General features: G+C 41.7%; 1 protein-coding gene across 1 annotated transcript in view; it reads right to left on the bottom strand.

Annotated features, from left to right (window-relative positions):
- Positions 1-400: 400 nt before the first annotated feature.
- The window catches only part of sh3tc1 (SH3 domain and tetratricopeptide repeats 1), a gene marked incomplete at both ends in the record, with an annotated part of 108,780 nt that continues 88,732 nt past the window's right edge, over positions 401-20,448 (bottom strand). Inside the window, 17 exons of the mRNA XM_083937289.1 lie at positions 401-655; positions 1,250-1,446; positions 2,134-2,284; positions 2,420-2,542; positions 2,966-3,116; positions 5,030-5,210; positions 5,317-5,538; positions 5,621-5,761; positions 6,687-8,048; positions 9,011-9,141; positions 9,255-9,450; positions 12,633-12,709; positions 12,813-13,011; positions 13,484-13,624; positions 13,957-14,062; positions 15,829-15,959; positions 19,418-19,489. Coding sequence (XP_083793415.1) covers positions 401-655; positions 1,250-1,446; positions 2,134-2,284; positions 2,420-2,542; positions 2,966-3,116; positions 5,030-5,210; positions 5,317-5,538; positions 5,621-5,761; positions 6,687-8,048; positions 9,011-9,141; positions 9,255-9,450; positions 12,633-12,709; positions 12,813-13,011; positions 13,484-13,624; positions 13,957-14,062; positions 15,829-15,959; positions 19,418-19,489 — 3,836 coding nt within the window. The remainder of the gene's footprint in view (positions 656-1,249; positions 1,447-2,133; positions 2,285-2,419; positions 2,543-2,965; positions 3,117-5,029; positions 5,211-5,316; positions 5,539-5,620; positions 5,762-6,686; positions 8,049-9,010; positions 9,142-9,254; positions 9,451-12,632; positions 12,710-12,812; positions 13,012-13,483; positions 13,625-13,956; positions 14,063-15,828; positions 15,960-19,417; positions 19,490-20,448) is intronic.

Below are 20,448 nucleotides of genomic sequence, written 5' to 3' on the forward strand. Positions count from 1 at the left end.
GGGGAACCAGTCTAAACACTGGTGGTGTCATTTTCTGTAGCTATAACATTGTATACATTGCGTTGCAGTGTTTATCCATGCTAAATGCATGCTTTACCTCATAATGATAAGTTAAACAGAAAAGTTGTCTATTGCCACTTTAAAGAATAAAGATCCAACGAATGGATAATATGTTATCAGTGTCTCCGTTGAGCATTGTCAACAAAAGCAGTGTGTTCCGAACCAACAATAATACCACTTGGAAATGTAAAAGGTGAAAATGTTAAGTTGTCTTTTCAACTTCATTCATAAGGCTTCTCAATGAACATATTTTTATGTACCAAAAAAGAAAATTCATCCAGCCATCTACTAAAAGCTTTAGCAGAAGTTTAGTTTTTCTTGACTTCCCAAAGTGTCTTTCCTATTGTCCTGTGGTCTTGAACTGTGAGGTGCTGCTATACCGCTGATCGGGTGAGATATTAACCCTCCTCACATTCAGCTCTGCAGCAAATGCTCTAGCCTTTTGGTAAAAGAAGAGAGAGAGCTCCCGGTCTTTTAGGAAGTTGTGGTAGATGGTGGCGAGGCGAGTGCATAGCTGCAGCTGAGACTTCTTGTTACCCAGATCCATGGCTGCAGCTAGAGCCAGGTGGTAGTAACCTGCAGCGTCAAATGGGTCCTGTAGAGATAACGGCAAAATAAAGGGCCCTTAAAAACAGTGGAAATTAGTCACATTAATGGTTAGAACAACTACAACAACAAGATGGAGGATGCAGTGGTCAGAGCTGTGTGTTTGTTGTGTCATGGGTTTCATGATAACAGAGATGTATAAAGTTTTCAAGTCGATTACTGAATGCACTGGAGTTCAGTTCAAGGAGAAAATTGTTATAATAATTTCCGGGTTCGCTTACTACGTTGTTTGTGCTTAGTGGTTTAAAAATGCAGTTTTGGATGCGTTCAGCGCAGTGCCCCATGCTAATCGGTATAAGCCCTTTGGGGCTGTTAGTGTCTCAACGGGCATTCTCTACACATGGTTGATCAACAAAAAAAAAATGTTGCTATGGCTTATTTGATGTATTTTCATGATGAAAAAGACCGTGGGGTCCATTTTCGCCAGACTTACACTTTAACTCCACTCATACGTTTTTCTTAACCCTCACTAAGTGGTTTTGGTGCCTAAACATAGCCATGGAGTTCCGTGTGAACTCACAAGGTTAAATTGCCTATTGTCTCACTTCAGATTTACATGTACGAATGTCATTCCATCCCTTACCTTCAGGTCATAGAATATGATGTCCCCCAGTGTCTGGTACACCCTAACATAATACAATGTTTCCTCATCAAACAACAGAGGTGTTGGGCAGAGGGTCAGGGTTTTCAGGTAATAGTGTTCAGCAAGTTCATACTGGTCCAGACAGTGGTACAGAGATGCCAGACGATGGTAAGCCACACGTTCATTCAGACACTCACCTGTATGTACGACCAAACACAAAGGTAAAAACAGTTATACAGCTATAGCATATGACTTCCAACTGTCAGGATATCTGTACGTTCAGTTCTCCTGTATACCACAAATACCAATAACTACTACCATGTACCATGTACCATGTCCATGACCATGACATGTCACACTGATATATATGGTTCCCAGAGGAAGGGTTCTAATGGTTGTGGCAAGTTTCATACTTTCACAAAAGAAACTAAATGAAATTTGCAGGGCACATTCATGGTCCCCGGTGGATGAATCTTTACTTTTGCATGCAATATCTAATCTATAGTATATATTGTAATTCGATCTGTTTAGCACATCTCCTCCCAAGGGATTGTACCCTTTCTATTTCTTTTTGTGCCACCAGCAGGATAACTTTACATTTTAAACTCCACTACTGGCAGCGCTCTATAATTAGCTAAACCATCAGTATGTTCTTTATTCCTTAAACCTTAACTGTTGTGGACTGTTAGTGGATTTTAGTGATTTATGGTATGTGGGATTTTTTTAGAGGTTCACCCCACAGAGAAACATGGGAATCAAGTTGAAAGTGCCACTATTGCTCTTTAATCGGGTCTTGCTTTAAATAAAGGGCAAAATACACTCAATAATTACAACCCAAAACTAGCAAAGAAAATTCAAAACTTTGTGTTGAAGGTTTTCCATACCCAGAGTGATACTGATGTCCAGTGCAGTCTGAGCAAACTCCACTGCTTCCCCATACAGCTTGAGACTGAGCATCAGTTCAGTCAGCTTATTACACAACCTCAGCCTGGAACGCACACTGCTGCTCTTCACAGCGATAGGCAGAGCACGGTCCTACATGGTGGAAAACAGAGAGACATGGAATATTATAGTAGGTTTAAAGAATCCACTTCAAATCTAACTGAGATTAATACACAGGTGAGATACGTATATACTGTATATACAGTATCATCTATATATAGAACATACCCTGTAGAAGGTGATAGCCTTGTCCCTGTCCTGGCTGCTGTTAAAGAATATGTCTCCTGCTGCTTCCAGAAGCTTCAGGATGAACCTGGTGTTTCCTGTACTCAGAGCAACATCCTGAGCCACCTGACAATGACATCAACGAAATACAGTTTTAAATTACCTGACAAAGGCAGCGAAAAACTGAAGGCAACTGAGAAGTTCAATGGCCACCCAAAATTTAGATCATAAATATGTGCTCTGTTCATCTTTTGATAAAAAATATTTTTTAGTTCATGGCTCGCATGGTCATACATTTCATCACACTGTTCACCAGACCAACAACAGTTCAGTCATGCCATACTCACCACTCTGTGTCTTGTTAACTAAAGTTAGTTAGTTCTGACATGAAAGCTAAGTTATTTTTAAGTCACTGATAAACTGCCATTAGTGACAGTCAATGACTTTCAAATTAAAAGCCTATCAGAAAAGGGATAGGTTATATGTTTACAGTACATTGACACTGACAGACATAACATAGTTGTGATGTTTACACAGCTGCTCTCAGACCTGAACATAAAGGTCCACCAGTTCAGTCTGGTCCACCAGGTGGTAGATCTTCCCAGCTTGCAGCCACCCATACGCCTCCTTCTCCCTGCAGCCCAGGTCAATGAAAATACCCAGACTGCTCTTGGTGTAGTCGAGAGCCACCCTGTATGCCCTGAAAATATTCAAAAACTTTAAGATTAGTCCTTTAAACTCATTATTAAAATTACAGTATACTGTTTATCAGGTTCATGTATTTTGTGTTTCTACTAGAACATGTCTACATGCGTCAATGTTCAAAAACACTTTATTTTTTGCATACTGCTCATGGCTGCTGCACCTGTATTCACCCTCTGTCTGAGTTGCTCTGTTGCAGCGTCTTTCTCTTTTATGCCCCCCTCCAGAAAACCCTAGTCTGCTCTGATTGGTCAGGCACTTCCTGGTCGCTATCAAGGCTATGGAAAGAGGCAAGGATACTAATCAAAGATGGCGGTGCTTTGGGGGAATGACACATGCGCAGTGGAGCTCGAGCAGTGCTGTTCTCTTTCTATGATAGTGCGCCACCTATTGAGCATCATGGCAATTCACCTTTGACTCAGCCCTGCCCCCGAACGTTTACGGACCAGTAGCATTTAACTACCATCGGCCCAGAGTGCCCAAACTCGGACATTCTCAGTGTCTAACTCCATAGACAACCATTAGAGCCTGCGACACTTTACTTGTTTTCTGGGCTTTGCTCATGATTAAAGATGCAAAAATGGTCAAACGATGTTACCTTATAAAGTTGTCATGAAATGCTATGCCAGTAAACAAATACATCTGCCTACGTGTCAGTGCTTCTCCAGTTTGACACAACTGTTGAGTTAACAAATGCTTTATTAATTTAATACATTACCCTGCTGTACATGAACGCTGCTGGTCTTCAATGTTGTTTTCTTCAATAATGATGTTGGACGTTAGGTGAGGCTTCTCTCTCTTGCTTTGCGATCTGAAGACCTGTGCCTCTAATTTCAGTTTTTTAATCCATTTCCTATTTAAAATATTGCACATATCCCTCCATTGCATACTGTCGACCTTTCTGAAGGCTCCTCGACGATATTAAATCATGTTGGCTCCAAAAGTTGTCAAAAGCCTCTTTAGAAATCGTTTCGACACTTACAGCTGCCATTGTAAACATGCAGTCAGCTACGGCAGCTTGTCCGTGTTAGCAACAGTAACTAAGGGGGACGGGGCTTAGCAGGCTGAGCCAAAGGTGAATTGCAGAACAGATTTGACTGTGCATGTGTAAAACCCCCAAAGCACCGCCATCTTTGATTGCTGAATTAGCCTCTTTGTACTAGTCTTGGTCACTATTACATTTCCATAGTACTGCAAAAGAATGACTGCAACTAAGTGTATAGTGGGATTTTCTACTGTCAAAAGTCACAAATAAAGACTTCTAAACCAAACGCTACACAACCGGACATTTCAGCAGGACTGTGGTAGGAAATTAGGGAACAATGAACAACACACGCAACAAATATGACAGTTTTATCTGCTGTTAGCATGTAGCTACATGTAGTAAACAGCAGCACGTTCTACTAGATTTGTAAGTAGGTGTATTTCATGCGTGCTTTTCCTGGAGCAGATGACCTTATTTAAATCTGAAATCCGAGAAGGCTCTATGTCAGACTGCCAAAGTAGAAAAACTGCCTGATATGAGGCAGCAGTCTGTATCCTGAGCAGATCTGCTTATGGAGGGTTAGACTGATTACCCATAAACACATTTACGTTATTATTTGAAACATTGGTCATGTTTAGCATGAACATCCGAAAATATATCAAGATATATATACAAGATATTTTAACACCTTTGAAATAACAGCTGAGGTGATTTCATTTCACATGCATGTGATTTCATGGTTCTCCCACTTTGGAAGAAACTATACACAAAGTCCACTAAAAAGAAGTGGCTTTGGAGCTTGTACTTATGTATACCCTGCTCTATAAATCCAACAAAAAATGTGTTTTGCTGTTTTATTGAAAAAAACATTTTTGACAGGGGAAAAAAAGAGCATAAGTAAATGTTATTTATACACACGCACACACCTTTCTGTACCCAGTGTGAGGTAAAGCTGGCTGATGGCCTCCAGTGCCTCTCCCTCCTGTCCTCTGTCTCCTGTGCGTGTCAGCAGCTGGACCTGGTGCTGGCTGTAGATGATACACTGGGCCTGGTCGGGACTCTCACACCCATACAGATGACACAGGTGTCTGGTTGCATTGAGTTGGCCTGGTAATGAGGGACAGTCCAGTTCAGTTAATTGAAAAGAGTAAAATTAAACAAGTAGCACAAAAATACAAAACACATAATGTAAGTGTGTGACCTGCATGCTTACAGTCTAACAGGTTGGCATTGATAGCCAGCAGCAGAGCCCATTCATAGCACCCTTTCCCAAAGTCCAGCTGGTGCTGCTTCACATAGTGCTGTCCCAGCTCCAGCAGCACTGTGATGAAGTTTGCCTCGTGACCTTCTTCATCCAGTTCAGAGAAGAGCTGCACAGCCTCAGTCAGGTGTCTCTGCGCTAATCTTTTGGCTCCAGCATTCAGACATAGTAGTCCTTTATGAGGATGAAGAAGCACACAGTCATATCACAGAACTGAAGTGCATTGGAAGGATGATCATCTGAAGCATTGTCTTACCAAGGTTAGCCTGAGCTACAGCCCAGTTTGGCATGTCCTCATACTCTTGGCAGATGTCCACAGCAGCCTGGTAGCTCTCTGCTGCCCTCCGGAGGTCACCCATGCATCGAAGTGCCACACCACGCATGTTGAGGACCACACCTTTGCATTAAATTTAAACACATTTATTTTGTCTGTTACGACATAGCCTGATTTTAAATCCGTTTTTGCCTCTCAACTGATATAAGTTATTGATTTTCATTGATAATCAGTCATATGTTTACATCTTTAAAAAGCCAATTTCTTCAGTTCAAACAAAGTGCTACTGTATCCCCAAAGCAATTTCAGTCAAAAGCAACTGGACTTGGTTATTGTTGCTTTTGACTGAAATTGCTTTGGGGATAACGCTGACCTGGATAAATGAGAACTTTCACAGGCAAAGTGCAACTGTGTTCTGTAGAAAACATTACATAGGAACACATATACAGTCAAAATATTCCCAGAGGCACAAATCATTAAAGTGCATTTCCTGTGAATTGAGTGGCACAAATACATACAAACTCAATGGAAAGATGCAAATAATGTAGATGTGAATTTGCGGCAGGTGGTGCAAATGACAGACAAGCTTCAATCATGTATTTGTTTGAGTTAGAATACTGTTTTTCAACCAGAAACCAGAAATGAGACGTGAAACTCGGCCATGACTAGAAAGGATCCAAATTCATCCCAACTACATCAAGAACATGACATCATATTTACACAAGGACGGATCCTTTCTAGCCATTTCCATGCAACTCATAGTAATTTTGTGTATCTGTGTCAAATGTGTTTCGTCACGGCCCAGCCTTTTTAGGAGACTTGCAGCAGGTCCTGAGTGTATTGATTCCAATGGGAGAAGTGAACATGAACACAGATTATGACCTTTCCCTTAGCTCCATAATCACTGAAGTAAATATTGGACCCATTTTTCACAGGCCACATATCTCCAGAACATTCTGCCACTAAAATGGCATTTTTCAAACAGACAGATCAAAAATTCTGTGATTGTTTGTTATTTTACCACATTAAGCCATAGAAACCCACAGACCTTCTAGAGGGGTAGTGCAGTGTTCTGGCATGGACGCTAGGACACAGTCCAGGATATCCAAAGCAACATCTGGTTGATGATTGTCAATGTGAAGCCATGCCAGCCAGATGAGAGCACTGTTTCTTTCTGGGACAGAGATGGGGAGTCGCTGTGAGGGTGGATTGTTGTTGATGAGAGTATACATATGGCTGATAGCGTGTCCAACCATTCTGTGCTTGCAAAAGAGTTGGCAGAGACAAACAGTAAGCTGGTGGCTCAAAACGTGGTATTGATCACTTCCTCCTCCTTGGACTTTGTTAAAAGAGAGGGCTTGGTATAAATATGGAGCCACTTGAGGTGGGATGGAGGCTTCCTGTTCTGTGATCCCAAACAGTCTGTTGACATTGTCCAAAACTAGAGCCATGCTGCTAAGGCACTCCCCCAGTGTAGCAGAAAGCTGCAGAGAAGCTCTCCTGGCTGAACTGACACTGAGGTGGGGAAGTTGGAGTTCGCTGTAGAGCCTTCCCATGGTGAGGTATTCATGACTGGGAGAGATGCCCCATGTTCTTTGAGCTTCAGCACAAAGAGCAAGTAGTCTCTCAAGATAAGGAACAACTCGCACCCCCTCAGCACGAGCCCAGTGGTACTTTGCCAATAGATGACAAGCCCAGGCCTCTGCCGTTTGGTTGTGAGAGAGAACAGCCTTCTTGAGGATGTATTTAAGAGCAGAGTTGTCCTCTAAGCATTCCAGGCAGTCTGGGATTCCCAATAGCAAGGCAACAAGTCGCTCTGTCAGTGCAAAGAAACTTTCAGTATTTTTCTGCAAAAGATATATGGTAACCAGTTTGGAGTAGATGCTGGCCAACAGCCTGAGGTCTGTGAAGTTGTCTCGTGGCACACTGAGGGCTTCCTCAAAGTAAACGCGGGCTTGGCTGAACTTTGACCTCGCAGCACAGAGCTTACCCAACAGAAAGCACAAACGAGTCTGTGACCAAGAGAGTCGCTTCTTCCTGGCTGTTTCCCTAGCAGCACCCAGGAAGGCAATCAGCTCATCCTCATCCGAGTGACCAGTAAAAGTGGAGGAAGCGAGGAGTTCAGGACTAAGCCCATACAGGGTGCCAAACTCAGTTTTGTAATCTTGTCCCTCCAAAAAAGAGAAGAGGGGAAGGAAGTTCTCTGTGTTGTTGTTTCCTTCTACAACTGGGTGAACAGTGAAACAGGGAAGGCTTGGATCTTTTGCTTCTGAAGCCAGGACCGTGTCCTCTAGAGTCCCGTTCACAGTCACTGTGGAGTCTGGCAATGAGTCTTTTCCTTGATCAAGAATCCTCTGAATTTTTCTCTTTAGGTCTGTTTGCTGAGTATCAACTTTGCTGGAAGAGCTGACTGTAATAGAATAATGGGAGGACAAATTTAGTTGAAATACAAAGAAGATTAGATACTTTGACAAATTAAAAAAAAATATGTTACTTTTATTGTATGTGGTAATACTTACATGTTTTTTTCTCAGTATCTTGGTAACTGATCATATCTGAGGTTGAACACAAAGAAAATGAATGAGAAAACACTCCAAAAGCTCAACAACTGGTTATTAAAGCATATCATTGTCTATCTGATTGGTTTGTAAGGCAACAATTAAACCGAGATGTGTTGTCACAGGCGCAGACGCTTCGAAAAAGCCTTGGCAAAGTAGGTTATCGAAAATAGCATGGTGCACCTTTAGAGCGGGGCTGCATGCACAGCCAGGAAATCAAATATGATTAACAATACATTATACACAAGCTAATATCCTGTAATCTCCCCCATGCCCCCGCAAATTGTGGTCTGTCTTACTCTCTCTAATCTTCCCTAGATTCCTGGAGGAACACCCAAGGCCATGATTCCCTTCCTGACTCCCTGCAGGCTGCAAGATACAGCTGCAGGGTTAAACGATAACGCTCACCTTCACTTCCTTACTGTCATGTTTATGCATTATAGCCAATGAGATGTTTGCACATCTCCTCTTGCTGTGTCAGACATACGGGACTCCGGCATTTGTCTTCTAAATTTCTCCCTAACACATGGCAGACCAGTTTTTTGTTATCATGCAATATAAGATGATATTGTAGCTGCATTGAACTACGTAGTTTTGAAAAACTTGAGAAAGTGCTTCACTGAGGATCTTTGTCTCTGTTTTGTAAGGCACTGACATACAATGTCATCTTGCTAATTGAGGCAACGGATCAGAATATGCTCATATTGGTTGTTTTTATAGACAATTACAACATATTTTGTCATTTGGTTTGGATTTTTTTTGCATATAACACATCTGTATAAATCAGTGTGACTTGTGAGACGACCTGTCTCACCCAGTTTGTAGATATGAACAGTATCATTTTGAGATTTCATCTTCAAAGAAGCCGTTGTTTCCTCTATGACTTTGTCCTCTTGCAGACTGAAGTATGTCCCTTCCTCTCCGTCCAAAAGAATATCATCTGAGCTGGAAGAGTGACAAGAATCAAATAAGATACAGTTTTGTCTTACACTCTCTAATGTAAAATCATTTTATGCGTTTTGTTTTAAATGGCACAGTGATATTGGTGATGCACTCACTCGTCAATGTCAGTGGACGGTTTCACCAGGCTTGTCTTGACCAGGCCCACTTCTCCTGTCGCCTCTTTCCTCCCTGTGAACCAATCAAAACAAGACACCAGAAGTCCCACTATGATGATGCGATCACCGGGTGCCACGCTCAGCTCATCTGGGCCCTCAGCGTCGTACTCCACTGTGGCCTGACAGGTTCCTCTGGCTGAACAAAAGAGGGAGACAAAATGAGACTAGATAGCCAACAACTTTCAGTTAGGTTTTTAATGCACTTTGGTTCACGTTGACCATGAAATATTGTAAAATCTTCATACTTTCATTTTTATTATGGTTTCAGCTAGCACTTTTAACTGGAGCTTTTTAATTTCATCTTTTAAGTTAGAGCACTGCCTTTAAACGTTTCCATTGATACTCATACATTCACTATCATTGCAATCATAATTAGGTAATGATAATTCCAAGTAATATAGTAACAGATTAAAACCTATTCACTATTTTCTATTGTTATTTTTATTTTACATTATTTTTCACTCTGGGTGACATTTTCTTGTGTACTTGACCCTAAAAAAATCCCTACGCCTGGAGTTTTAATTGGTAAACTCTGTTTACATGTGTGGAACGAATATAAACAACTCTCCACACATCTGCACACAATATAATATATACTGTATATAAGTTTTTGTTGAAGTAAGAATTGAAAGACAGTTACTGAGAGAAGTTGAAATGGCAGGTACTGCAAAATGGAAATGGTGAAAGAGGTGGAAGTTCGGTTAAAGGGACACTGTGGCGTTTTAAGTACTTTATTACCTTAAATCAAAGTCTTCGTTCATAAATAAGTCCTCTTTGTTGTAAATTTACCTCTGCAAATAATTTCTTTTCTGTATTTCCATAGGACAGTTAAGCTCCATGGAGGCTTCTATGTCCTTCCGGTCTATGAAAAACTATGAACGGCAGAGAGGGACATAAAGCCCTACATGGTACCAGTAAGGCTAAACGTGTTTTTTGCTCAGAGCCAGTGTGACTGTGGAAGACTGAAGAAGGGACTCAGAGAGACGCATTTGAAAGCCTGCACTGCACTTTTGTTCATAATGCAAGATCATACTTATGCCACGCCAATCCTCATTGGCAAAAAAAAATTAAAAAGAGAATTGGCAACATGACCGTACCCTAAGGCCACCAAAGCTTCTACTACACACTTGGAAGGGAAGGATGAGGGGAGGGGTATTCAGTTGGGTGTAGTCTCTAACTCACCACTGGATGGCGCGCAACCCTACACACTGCTCCTTTAAAGATTCAGCGCTTAAATAGTATCAGTTGAAGTTAAAGCACTGAAAAGAGTTAAAATCATAAGTGTACGTGATGAAGCAGGCTCGATGTTTGAGTTGAAGCAGAGGTCCTAAAAGAAATTCCAGTTAAAATGTGTAACAGCAGGAGGAGTACGGGGACCTGGTGGTTGACTTTGTGAGGTGGTGTGGGGAGAACCACCTACAGCTGAACATTGAGATGGTGGTTAACCTCAGCCGCACTAACACATCACCACTGCCGATCTCCATCTCAGGAACAGATGTGGAGCAGGTGACCTCATACAAGTACCTCTGTGTGAACCTTGACTGAAGGCTGCAGTGGTCTCTACACACTAAGTTACTGTACAAAAATGCATGAGCAGGCTTTACGTCCTCTGCAAACTCAGGTCTTTTAACTCCAAATGTTCTACCAGTCTGGAGTGGCAAGCACCATCTTCTTCGCAGCAGTGTGCTTGGGTGCGGGACTAAAGGTGAAGGACTCTAACAAAATCAACAAACTCATAAAAATGGCTGGATCAGTTGTGGGGACCAAGCTGGCTCCACTGGAAGAGGTGGTGAGACACAGAATGCTGGGGAAGATCAAATCCATCATAGACAATGTCTCCCATCCCCTCCACAGCACCCTGGACGGCCTTAGGAGCTGCCACAGCCGAAGACTCCGGCAGCCTAGATGCATATGGGAGCGTTACAGCGCGTCCTTTCTGTCTGAGGCCATCAGGCTTTATAACACACATGTAGCCTCCAGACCTGTGATTTCCAGCTGACGAAATTTTTAACAAATGAATGTTATGTGTGTGCCTAGAGCAGGGGTAGGCAAGTCCTGCATGTTTTAGGTTTCTCTCTGCTCTAACACACCTGATTCTAATGCTCTGCTCGTTATCAAGCAGCTGATGCTTGTCACAGTTTGATTATTGTTAGACTCAGATGTGTAGGGTAGGGAGAAACCTAAAACATGCAGGACAGTGGCTCTCCAGGACCGGAATGGCCTTCCCCTGGCCTAGAGTATTTATCCTGTCTGATTTATATATATTGTGTTTATTTGTATTGTTATGTGGTGCTGGGACAAACAAATGTCCCCCCTAATAATATCAATAAAGTAAAGTAAAGTAAAGTAAAAGTAAAAAAGTGCCAAAAACTGCAGTTCCTCAAATGGCCACTTGATGCTCCATAAGCGAGTCAATCCATATAGACCTCCTTGAAAATGCCCAACTTTACAACAGGAATAAACATGTTTACAGCCTGGTACAAAGTCAGTTTTGAGCTCTATGATTAATTTCACTGCTCATGACAACTGTACAGGGGTGAATTTGTATATAAGTCACCTGTTTAAATTATGTTTAGGTTTAAAGGTCTGCATAATTAAGGGTGTGGCTGCTTAAAGTGACCGGTGGCTGCTGTCACAGGTAGCGAGGATTGACTTTCGGCATCATTCGGCCCGCCTCGGTCAGCACTGCCAAAATGCGGACGGCCGGAGTCACACATACTGAAACTTCTTCAGAAACTCATGAGTGTCGTTTTATAAAGACTACTATAAGAAGAGCTGCTTACGTTTATTTTCAACTCAAAGGAGAAGATCTGAGAAGTGTCAGTTGAAGTGTATGCAATAAAAGGGGTTGGATTTGAATTACTGAAAGCAGGTAACTTCTCAGTTAAAATACCCAACAACTGTGAATTGATGTGTAAATGCTGAAAATTGTTAGGCTGTTACAGTGGGCTACTGCGAAAGAGTAACATAAAACTGAAAGCAGTTGAATTGTTAAATGAAAAGTGAATGTTGAAAATAGTGTAAATGTGGAGTCAGTTGTGGAGTAAGTGTCAAAAAGGCAACATTTCCTGAAGACAATTGTGCGTGTGACTGCTGACCTTTTGCAGTCAAACATTTTTTTCAGACAGATGTTGAAATGGCAGTTAAAATAGTGCTCAATGAAGTTGAAGATTGAGTTCATGTGTAAGCACTAAATTAAGTTAAAGTGTCAATTTAAATACAATTCCTCAACAGAAAGATGAATATGTAAAGTCAGAATTTATACTCTTTTTATATGTTTCTGGATGCAACTATCCCCATAGGGTGTACTGCACTTACCAAACTGCAGAGGGAAGTCACAGGCGGCTTTCCCATCACCAACTAAAATGCTCTCAGCACAGGATTTGAGAAACCATCTGTGGACAGACGGGGTCATGTGAGCGCCTCATATCTTCTACTGTATGCTCGCAGCGCATCTAGACCGGTCACAGTGACTGAGCCTGTGTGGATGTGACTCACTGATGAAAAGGGATGACCGGTTCAAGAGCAGGTTTGGGTGCGGTGCCTCGGGCTCCATCAGCCAGGCAGAGGACAGTCCACCCGGAGCCCAGGAAGGGAGGCTCAAACTGGGCTATGTCTCCTTGTTCCAGGTACAGGTCACCTCCAGAGGTGGAGCTGTCAAACATCTGGTTGGTACTACAGCTGGCAAACCATGAACCTGAGGACACACACAGAGAGAATGACAGTGTGTGCGGTTGAAATGTCAGTATGTCATGTATTATTCATTATACTTCGTTTTGAGGTCTTTCTTGGTGCAAAAAGTCAACTGACTATACTTATTTGGCTTTTAAGTGTAATTCCGGTGTAAAATCATCCCAAGCTTTTTTTAGGCAAATGCACTCATCAAATAAGCCACTTTTTATGTATGTATGGACTATTAACGGAGAATATTACGGACAGTGGTTACCATCTCCAAAATACTGTATGCATCTACCTGCTTAAGTGAGGAAACCTGAGCCAGTTCTATCTGCTGATGAAGGCCAGAGAATGGAACACTGAATTAACGTTAACAAGCCAAACACAAAAAGTGATATTTTACCACTTTCCTCTACTACTTTGTGCTGTAGCCACATTAAAAGCAAAGGAACAATGCAGAGCTGCTCAAACTGACGGACTGAATTCCTTCATACCTTCCTGCATGAGGATGCCTTTGTAGAACAGGCTAAGAGTTTCCTCCTGAATGGAAACCTCAATTGTGTCGTCCTCCTCCAAAGAATCGAGCCAAAACTTCTGGTCTAACAACAGATTCTCCATGCACCGACCCAGGAGGCCTGGAGGAGGGGAGGCAAGGACAAGAGTGAAAGAGTGACGTGACCAATGAATCAACTCATATTCTAAATTCTTTTTTATGAGTTGATTTTTTTTTTTTAAGATTTTTCTTGCAGTTTTTCAAACCTTTAATTTATAGAGGACTGATGAGAAATGGGGTGATAGAGAAAGAGGGAGACATGCAGCAAAGGGCCGCAGGTCAGAGTTGAACCCGTGGCCACTGCCTCGAGGACCTTCAGCCTCTTTGCATGGGGCGACTGCTCTAACTACTGTGCCGCCAAACGCCCCGTGAGTTAATATTTGTGATTACAACTTTAGTGGGTTCCAAACCTACCTATTGTGTAATATGTGGTGAACTTCCATATTTCCTCAAATGTTCTGAATGTCACAAAAATCACTTTTTCTTCACTGTTGATGGAGATGAGATGAGTAGACAGCTCCTGAGAGAAAAAGGAGGAAAGTAAAATATTTAATATATTATATTTATACATATATCTGCTCAAGACTGATGGCCGTCCTCCAGAGCTCGGAATGTTTGACGTTCCTGCCTGTTAAAGGGTAGGTTTTAATTGCCACTGTGCACAAGATTGCTGGATATATACTGTACATAGATATTATTATTGTTATTATTATAGATATTGCAACTTGCAGTTGCTCATGGAGGAATTGTTGGGTCTCTTTAAATCATAAGAAGTCAGAGTGTGGTCTGAGTGTCTTGAGATAACATTTCTTAGGATTTGGTACTATAAATAAAACAGAATTGAAATTAAATCACTTCAATATGGACTTTTCTTGTGTGCAGGCCAACTCTTTTTAAAGATACAGTATATTTGATAGTGTGAGTATAGTCTCTATTTTGTTTCAAGCCTCACCTTGGAGTTGTGTAATCATTTGTCAAATATTTGCGTAATATTTCGTCCTTTAGCTCATCTTTGCACTAATGGATGTGTAACCAGCATTCAACAATGAACCCTTTTTTTCAGTTGCCAACGTGCACTGGTCAGCACTGAAGTCACAGCGTCAAAGGTCTTCACACAGAAACAGAAATTAAGCGTTTTGGTAGTTTGAGTGAGTTTTGGAGGGGAGATTAACTGTTTGGCTGAGACTAACATTGGTGATGCAGACTGTGTGAAGAGTTTTGAAAAAGTGTCTTCAGTCCGCAGCAGCAAAAAAAGCAATCACCCATAAGTGGCTGCAGTCGGACTCACCCACTACCTCTAACTGGTGAGAGGTCATAAAAGAAACTTACCAGATGGAGAGATTGACCTTCATGCTCAGACTAAAAAGAGACTTAGGGCGCACTCCCACTGTCCGTCCGTACCGTGCCCCAGGCTTTAGGGTACTTGTCCCCCCCTCCAGGCCTGTTTGTACTCACACTACCTGGGCCTCGGTGAATGCTTCTTGCTGCCTATACGTCATCACGCCGTAACACGTCACACACATTGATGACGTCATCGCGATGCGTGGCTTTGTTTACAAGTCTTTCCATAGACCTCGGATTTTTTGTGCGTCTTGTCGACTGTTTTTGAATATTTTTATACGACCAAATCTGCAGTAAACACTCCACCTCCGCATCACGCATGGACGTCAGAACCGCCCTAGGCCTCATGCTCGTATACATGCGCTCACTTGTCCTCGTACATGTGCAAACGTGCTTTACAAAAGCCCACCTCTCTCAAACGGGCCGTGGACGGCAAGCGCGCTCCTAGGCAAACTAGACTTTAGCCGTGAAACGTACTTGGACACAGTACGGATGGACAGTGTGAGTGCGCCCTTATACTTTGCAAGATGGAAAAAATGGTTGGTGTTCATGTTCCACTGAGGAGGGTCATCCGTGAAGATCCCGCCTTACTTTTATTTTCTGGTCTCACAATTGCTCTGTTTGATGGAATATAATCCCAGATGCTTTCCAAGAGGCACATAATGTGGGGACTGAGTGGTGCTGAAGGGTACCCCCTGTCTGAATATTCTATGCTGATTGCCCTCGACTGAACCAACTGCCTGGCTGTGTCATTTCTTATTTGATTGTACTGTAAAGTTTGACTATTTCTGACATAAAACTTTACAATCTGGTTTATTCATCATTTATGACGGAAGTGGACTTTTGTACAGTTTAAAATGCCAGGAGATGAATATAGGCTTGTGTGTGTGTGTGTGTGTGTGTGTGTGTGTGTGTGTGTGTGTGTGTGTATGTGTGTAGCAGTACCATGAACAGAGCGTTGACCTCGGTGCTGTCAGCTTGCAGAATGCGTAGTTTCCCTCTCAGCATTTCCTGTGACTCCTCATCTGCAGGAAGGCGTTCAGGACCCCTGACCACATCCAGCAGCACTGGCAGAGCTGAACACAAAACACACCATCACAATGTCAGATGTTCCACTCACTACATATCCTGCTCACACATCTTTAATAACCACATTTCGGAGACCTATATCAATGTTAATGCCTGAGATCTTCTCTCTAAATGTGTCTTTGCGTCTTTTTGAAGCCGGTTACTTCATTTATTATGAGTATGTTTGAGGTACTGTACATCACTGTGCCTCTTGCACCGTTTGTCCTCCGGTCAGTTTGGCATTGCATGAGAAGTTCTCATCGTATGTAAAGGTGTAAAGTTTTTGTAACCTTTGTAACTTTGGACCATTTGAATCTGAACCAAAACAACTTCACTTCCACCTCAGTACACAGGCAGTAAAAAGGGTTAACCGCAGTAGCCCACATCTTCATGAGAAGAGTAATTTGCTTTTTCCCTAACCTCAGCGAGATGAGACTACCTCTCTTGTTAATGTTTGCTGAAAAATAAAAAAAAGGATGAGCTAAGCAGTTTCTGCTGCTGTGGTAAAAACATTAACTGGTGTAGTAAAACAAGCTCCGTGATCCAGTGTGACAAAAAAAGTACATTTTTATAAATAAAGGACGTTCAGGTATTGGTAGAATAGATTTTTACGTTCAAAATAGTCTCATTTCTCCGGTGGCTGTGGTTTGAACAGTTGCCCGTGTAAAGAGGCTGAAGGTCCTCGAGGCAGTGGATGCGGGTTCGACCTGCGGCCCTTTGATGCATGTCTCCCCCTCTCTCTCTCACCCCATTTCCTGTCTGTCCTATATAATAAAGGCTAGAAAAACTGCTAAAAAATTGTTCAATTAATCAAGTAAAGAAATCTAACTTTATTAGACCATCAAGAGGAGATTTCATTTTTTCTTCCCGTTGTTCTACACACAGGCCCGAAGTACACACCAAAATATTCCTAAACACATACATTAATGAAGAGATATCAGAGTAACGGGGCTTCCCATGGAAAGGCATCCCAAGCAGTTAGGTGTTTAGGGCCTTGCTAAAGGGCACCTCGGCAGTGCACAGGAGATGAACTGGCACCTCTCCAGCTATCAGTCCATACTTCATACGTATGGGGGACTGGAACCGCTAAGTCCTGAGACTGAGCTACTGCCGCCCCCATAGCATATTCATTTTTGCTACGAGTTTCAGGACAGAAAGCACAAAACAGCTACACATTAAATAAACCAGGAATAGTTCAGCTATATACAGTACACCAATGGTATGCACCACATTTCACGCAGATGATTTTTGTTATATGGTATGCATGGATGGATGATGAGTCAATGGGCCCGTTTTGTTTGTCTCTGTTATTGTTTTGCATCTCTTTTTAGTCATTTTGCATCTTTTTGTTGTGGTTTTCTCATCTATTTTTAGACATTTTATGTTTCTGTCATCATTTTGTTTCTCTGTGGTAATTTTACATCTACTTTTAATCATTTTGCGTGTCTTTGTCATCATTTCTTTGTCTATGTGTGGTTGTTTTGTGTCTATTTTTGCTCATTAAGCATCTCTTTGTGGTCACTTTGTGGGTTTTCTGTCATCCCTATAGTCATTTTTTTACATTTTGTTTATGATTAATAATTATAAATAATTCTAAAAAATAAGAGGGGGTAGGACCAGAAAAGTAAGAAAACGTCTTTCTCTCCTTTCTGAACATGAACTATATTATTTGAGGTTAGGATTCTGAGGATCCCATTTGTTGTTTTTCTTTTTTTTGCTCTCATTATTACTGCCCATTTGCTTTATTTAGTTTGTATCATTATTATTTTTTTTTTAACATGTTCAATAAAGATTAAATTAAAAAAAAAATGTCTCTGTCATTTGGTATATATGTTGTACTTGTGGTCATTTAGCATCTCTTTGTGATCATTTTGTGTTTTTTTCAGCAAAATGTAACGAGTCAGGGCCCCTGACCTTATGGGCCCCTGACCTTATGGGCCTCTACCTTATGGGCCCCTATGCCTGTGCCCGGTAGGCCAGTTGAGTAACCTATCCATGGTGGTAAGAGTGATGAATGTTAGGGTTAGATTTCAACAATAACACCATTCCACCTGAGCTCCCTATGAACCCATCTAGTGAATCTGAGTGGATGGTGACACAGTGAGTGACTCACAGATTAATGAGTGACTTCAGATGAACTCTCAGGTTCAAGGTATAAACCACTTCAAATATTCCCACATGACTTTCCACCGACGTGTCGTCAGTTATACAGGTCATGTGTTCTCTTATGACTCATCGAGAGTGACAGTGCTAAAGCCAATATTTTATGATGAATTTCTCTACCAGAGGGACTTTAGTGGCTTTGTTCTGGGATCGAGGTGAAAAGTTCAATATTTAGTGACACCATGAAGAGTCTACAGCTATGCTAGCAGCTCTGTGAGGCTGTACTCAAGTGGTGCTTTGAGCTAAATGCTAACGCCAGCATGCTAAGCATAGACTAAAGATGGACGATGCATCTCCACTTTCTCCCACTGTACAAAAGTAAAGCAAAAATAGCCAAAATATAAAGATTCTGGCACTGTCATGTCGTAATTTTGCAACCTTTCTGCACAGTGGGGATCAGGCGTATCACAATCACACCAATATACCTACTTGACCAATCACAAGTCAATCACAGCTGTCATAATAATTAAATAATAAAAACCACACTGAGAAACATCTGTGATAAGAACTAGCTTAAATCCCAGAAACCATCTTTGGGAAAAAAAATTAGATTTTTTAGTTTGGCCCATGTCTCATACACTAACATGGAGGGGGTTTATGAGCTACTGTATACTGTAGCCAGCCACCAGGGCGCGATCCAGATGCCCATCCATCCATCTTCAACCACTTGTCCCTAACAGGGTCGCTGGTGGCTGGAGCCGATCCCAGCTGACACTGGGCGTTAGGCGGGGTCCACCCTGGACAGGACGCCAGTCTATCACAGGGCACATAGAGACAAACAGAGAGAGACCATTCACACTCACATTCACACCTACGGGCAATTTAGAGTCATCAATGAACCTAACACCTGCATGTCTTTGGACTGTGGGAGGAAACCGGAGAACCCGGAGAAAACCCATGCAGACACGGGGAGAACATGCAAACTCCACACAGAAGGCGCTCAGCTGGGTTTTGAACCAGGAACCCTCTTGCTGTGAGGCGACAGTGTCCGTGTATCTTTATATCTAATATTTTGAAAGGCCTACAGTCTATGATGTTAACATGCTCAAAATGACAATGCTAACATGCCGATATTTAGTGGTATTTATGTTTACCATCTAAGTTTACGTGTTAGCATTCTAACATTTGCTAATAAGCACAAAAACATAAGTACAGCTGAGGCTGATGGGAATGTCATTAGTTTTAAAGGTTTTGTCCTATGGGAGTTGACCAAAGTCATTAGGATTCATCCTCTCGGCACTGTGGTACCAAATTGAACAGCATGCATCCAACAGTTAAAAACAAGAGAACAAAACGAGGTTACCCGTTGGGAAGTTTTCCTCACATGCTGACACAGTTCTCTTCAGACTTGAAGCATCTCTGGAGAAACCACGCACTGTAAACACGAAGAAGCAGATGTAAACAACACTGCAAGTGGCTGCTTTTATTTTAAGCACTATCACAGAACTCATGAGGCTCAAATGAAAAATGACCACTGACGAGCCCCCAAACACGCCAAAGTGTCCTGTTTAATTCAACATCCAATAGAAGAAGAAGAAGAAGAAGAATTATTACTTTATTAATTCCGCAAGGGGAAATTCAACTTTTTTCACTCTGTTATTATTCAGATTACACACACACACAAGCCCGAAATACACACACACACACACACAAACAGGACCTATATACAAGCAATTCATGGAGAGATGTCAGAGCGAGGGGGCTGCCACTGGATCGGCGCCCCTAGCAGTTAGGGGTTAAAGAACACACACTACTGCATGTAGGCTACAATACACACAGTGCTGCCAACCTGAAAACGGAACAAAGCAGAAAACGATTTATAAATTTACCTTTACATTACACTAATCATGAATCATTAATTCATTCATCAGTAATGATGTAATACAGGCATTACAATGGGATTAACAGATAAAGTAACAGTCTGTACTATACTAAAGCCCCATCAAAAACATGTTTCTGATGGTTGTGTTGATGTAATATTCACTGTGGTGTTTGAGCTTCACTGTACAGAATAAAGAAGATGTTTTTGTTTATGCATGTTAAAATGTCTAACTTTACAATAGAAATATACATAAAAATGTCTACAGCCTGGTACAAAACAGTTGTGTTGTCTCTATATAATTTAAGTGCACAGGCCTGGAATGTTTCATATTTCACCTGTTTGAGTTAGAGTAATAATGATATGAATATTTATAGATTCTGGCTCTTCCAATGAGGTAGAAGGAGGGGATGAATTCTAAAGAGGGCCAACTGTACCTTAAGTATTTATTTAGCCTACTTATTGGACTTTTATTATTTAAAGTAAGCTACAGTAAAATTTTTAGGTCCTAAAAC

Source organism: Echiichthys vipera (genome assembly GCF_963691815.1).
Source record: "Echiichthys vipera genome assembly, chromosome: 22".
NCBI lineage: Eukaryota > Metazoa > Chordata > Actinopteri > Perciformes > Trachinidae > Echiichthys > Echiichthys vipera.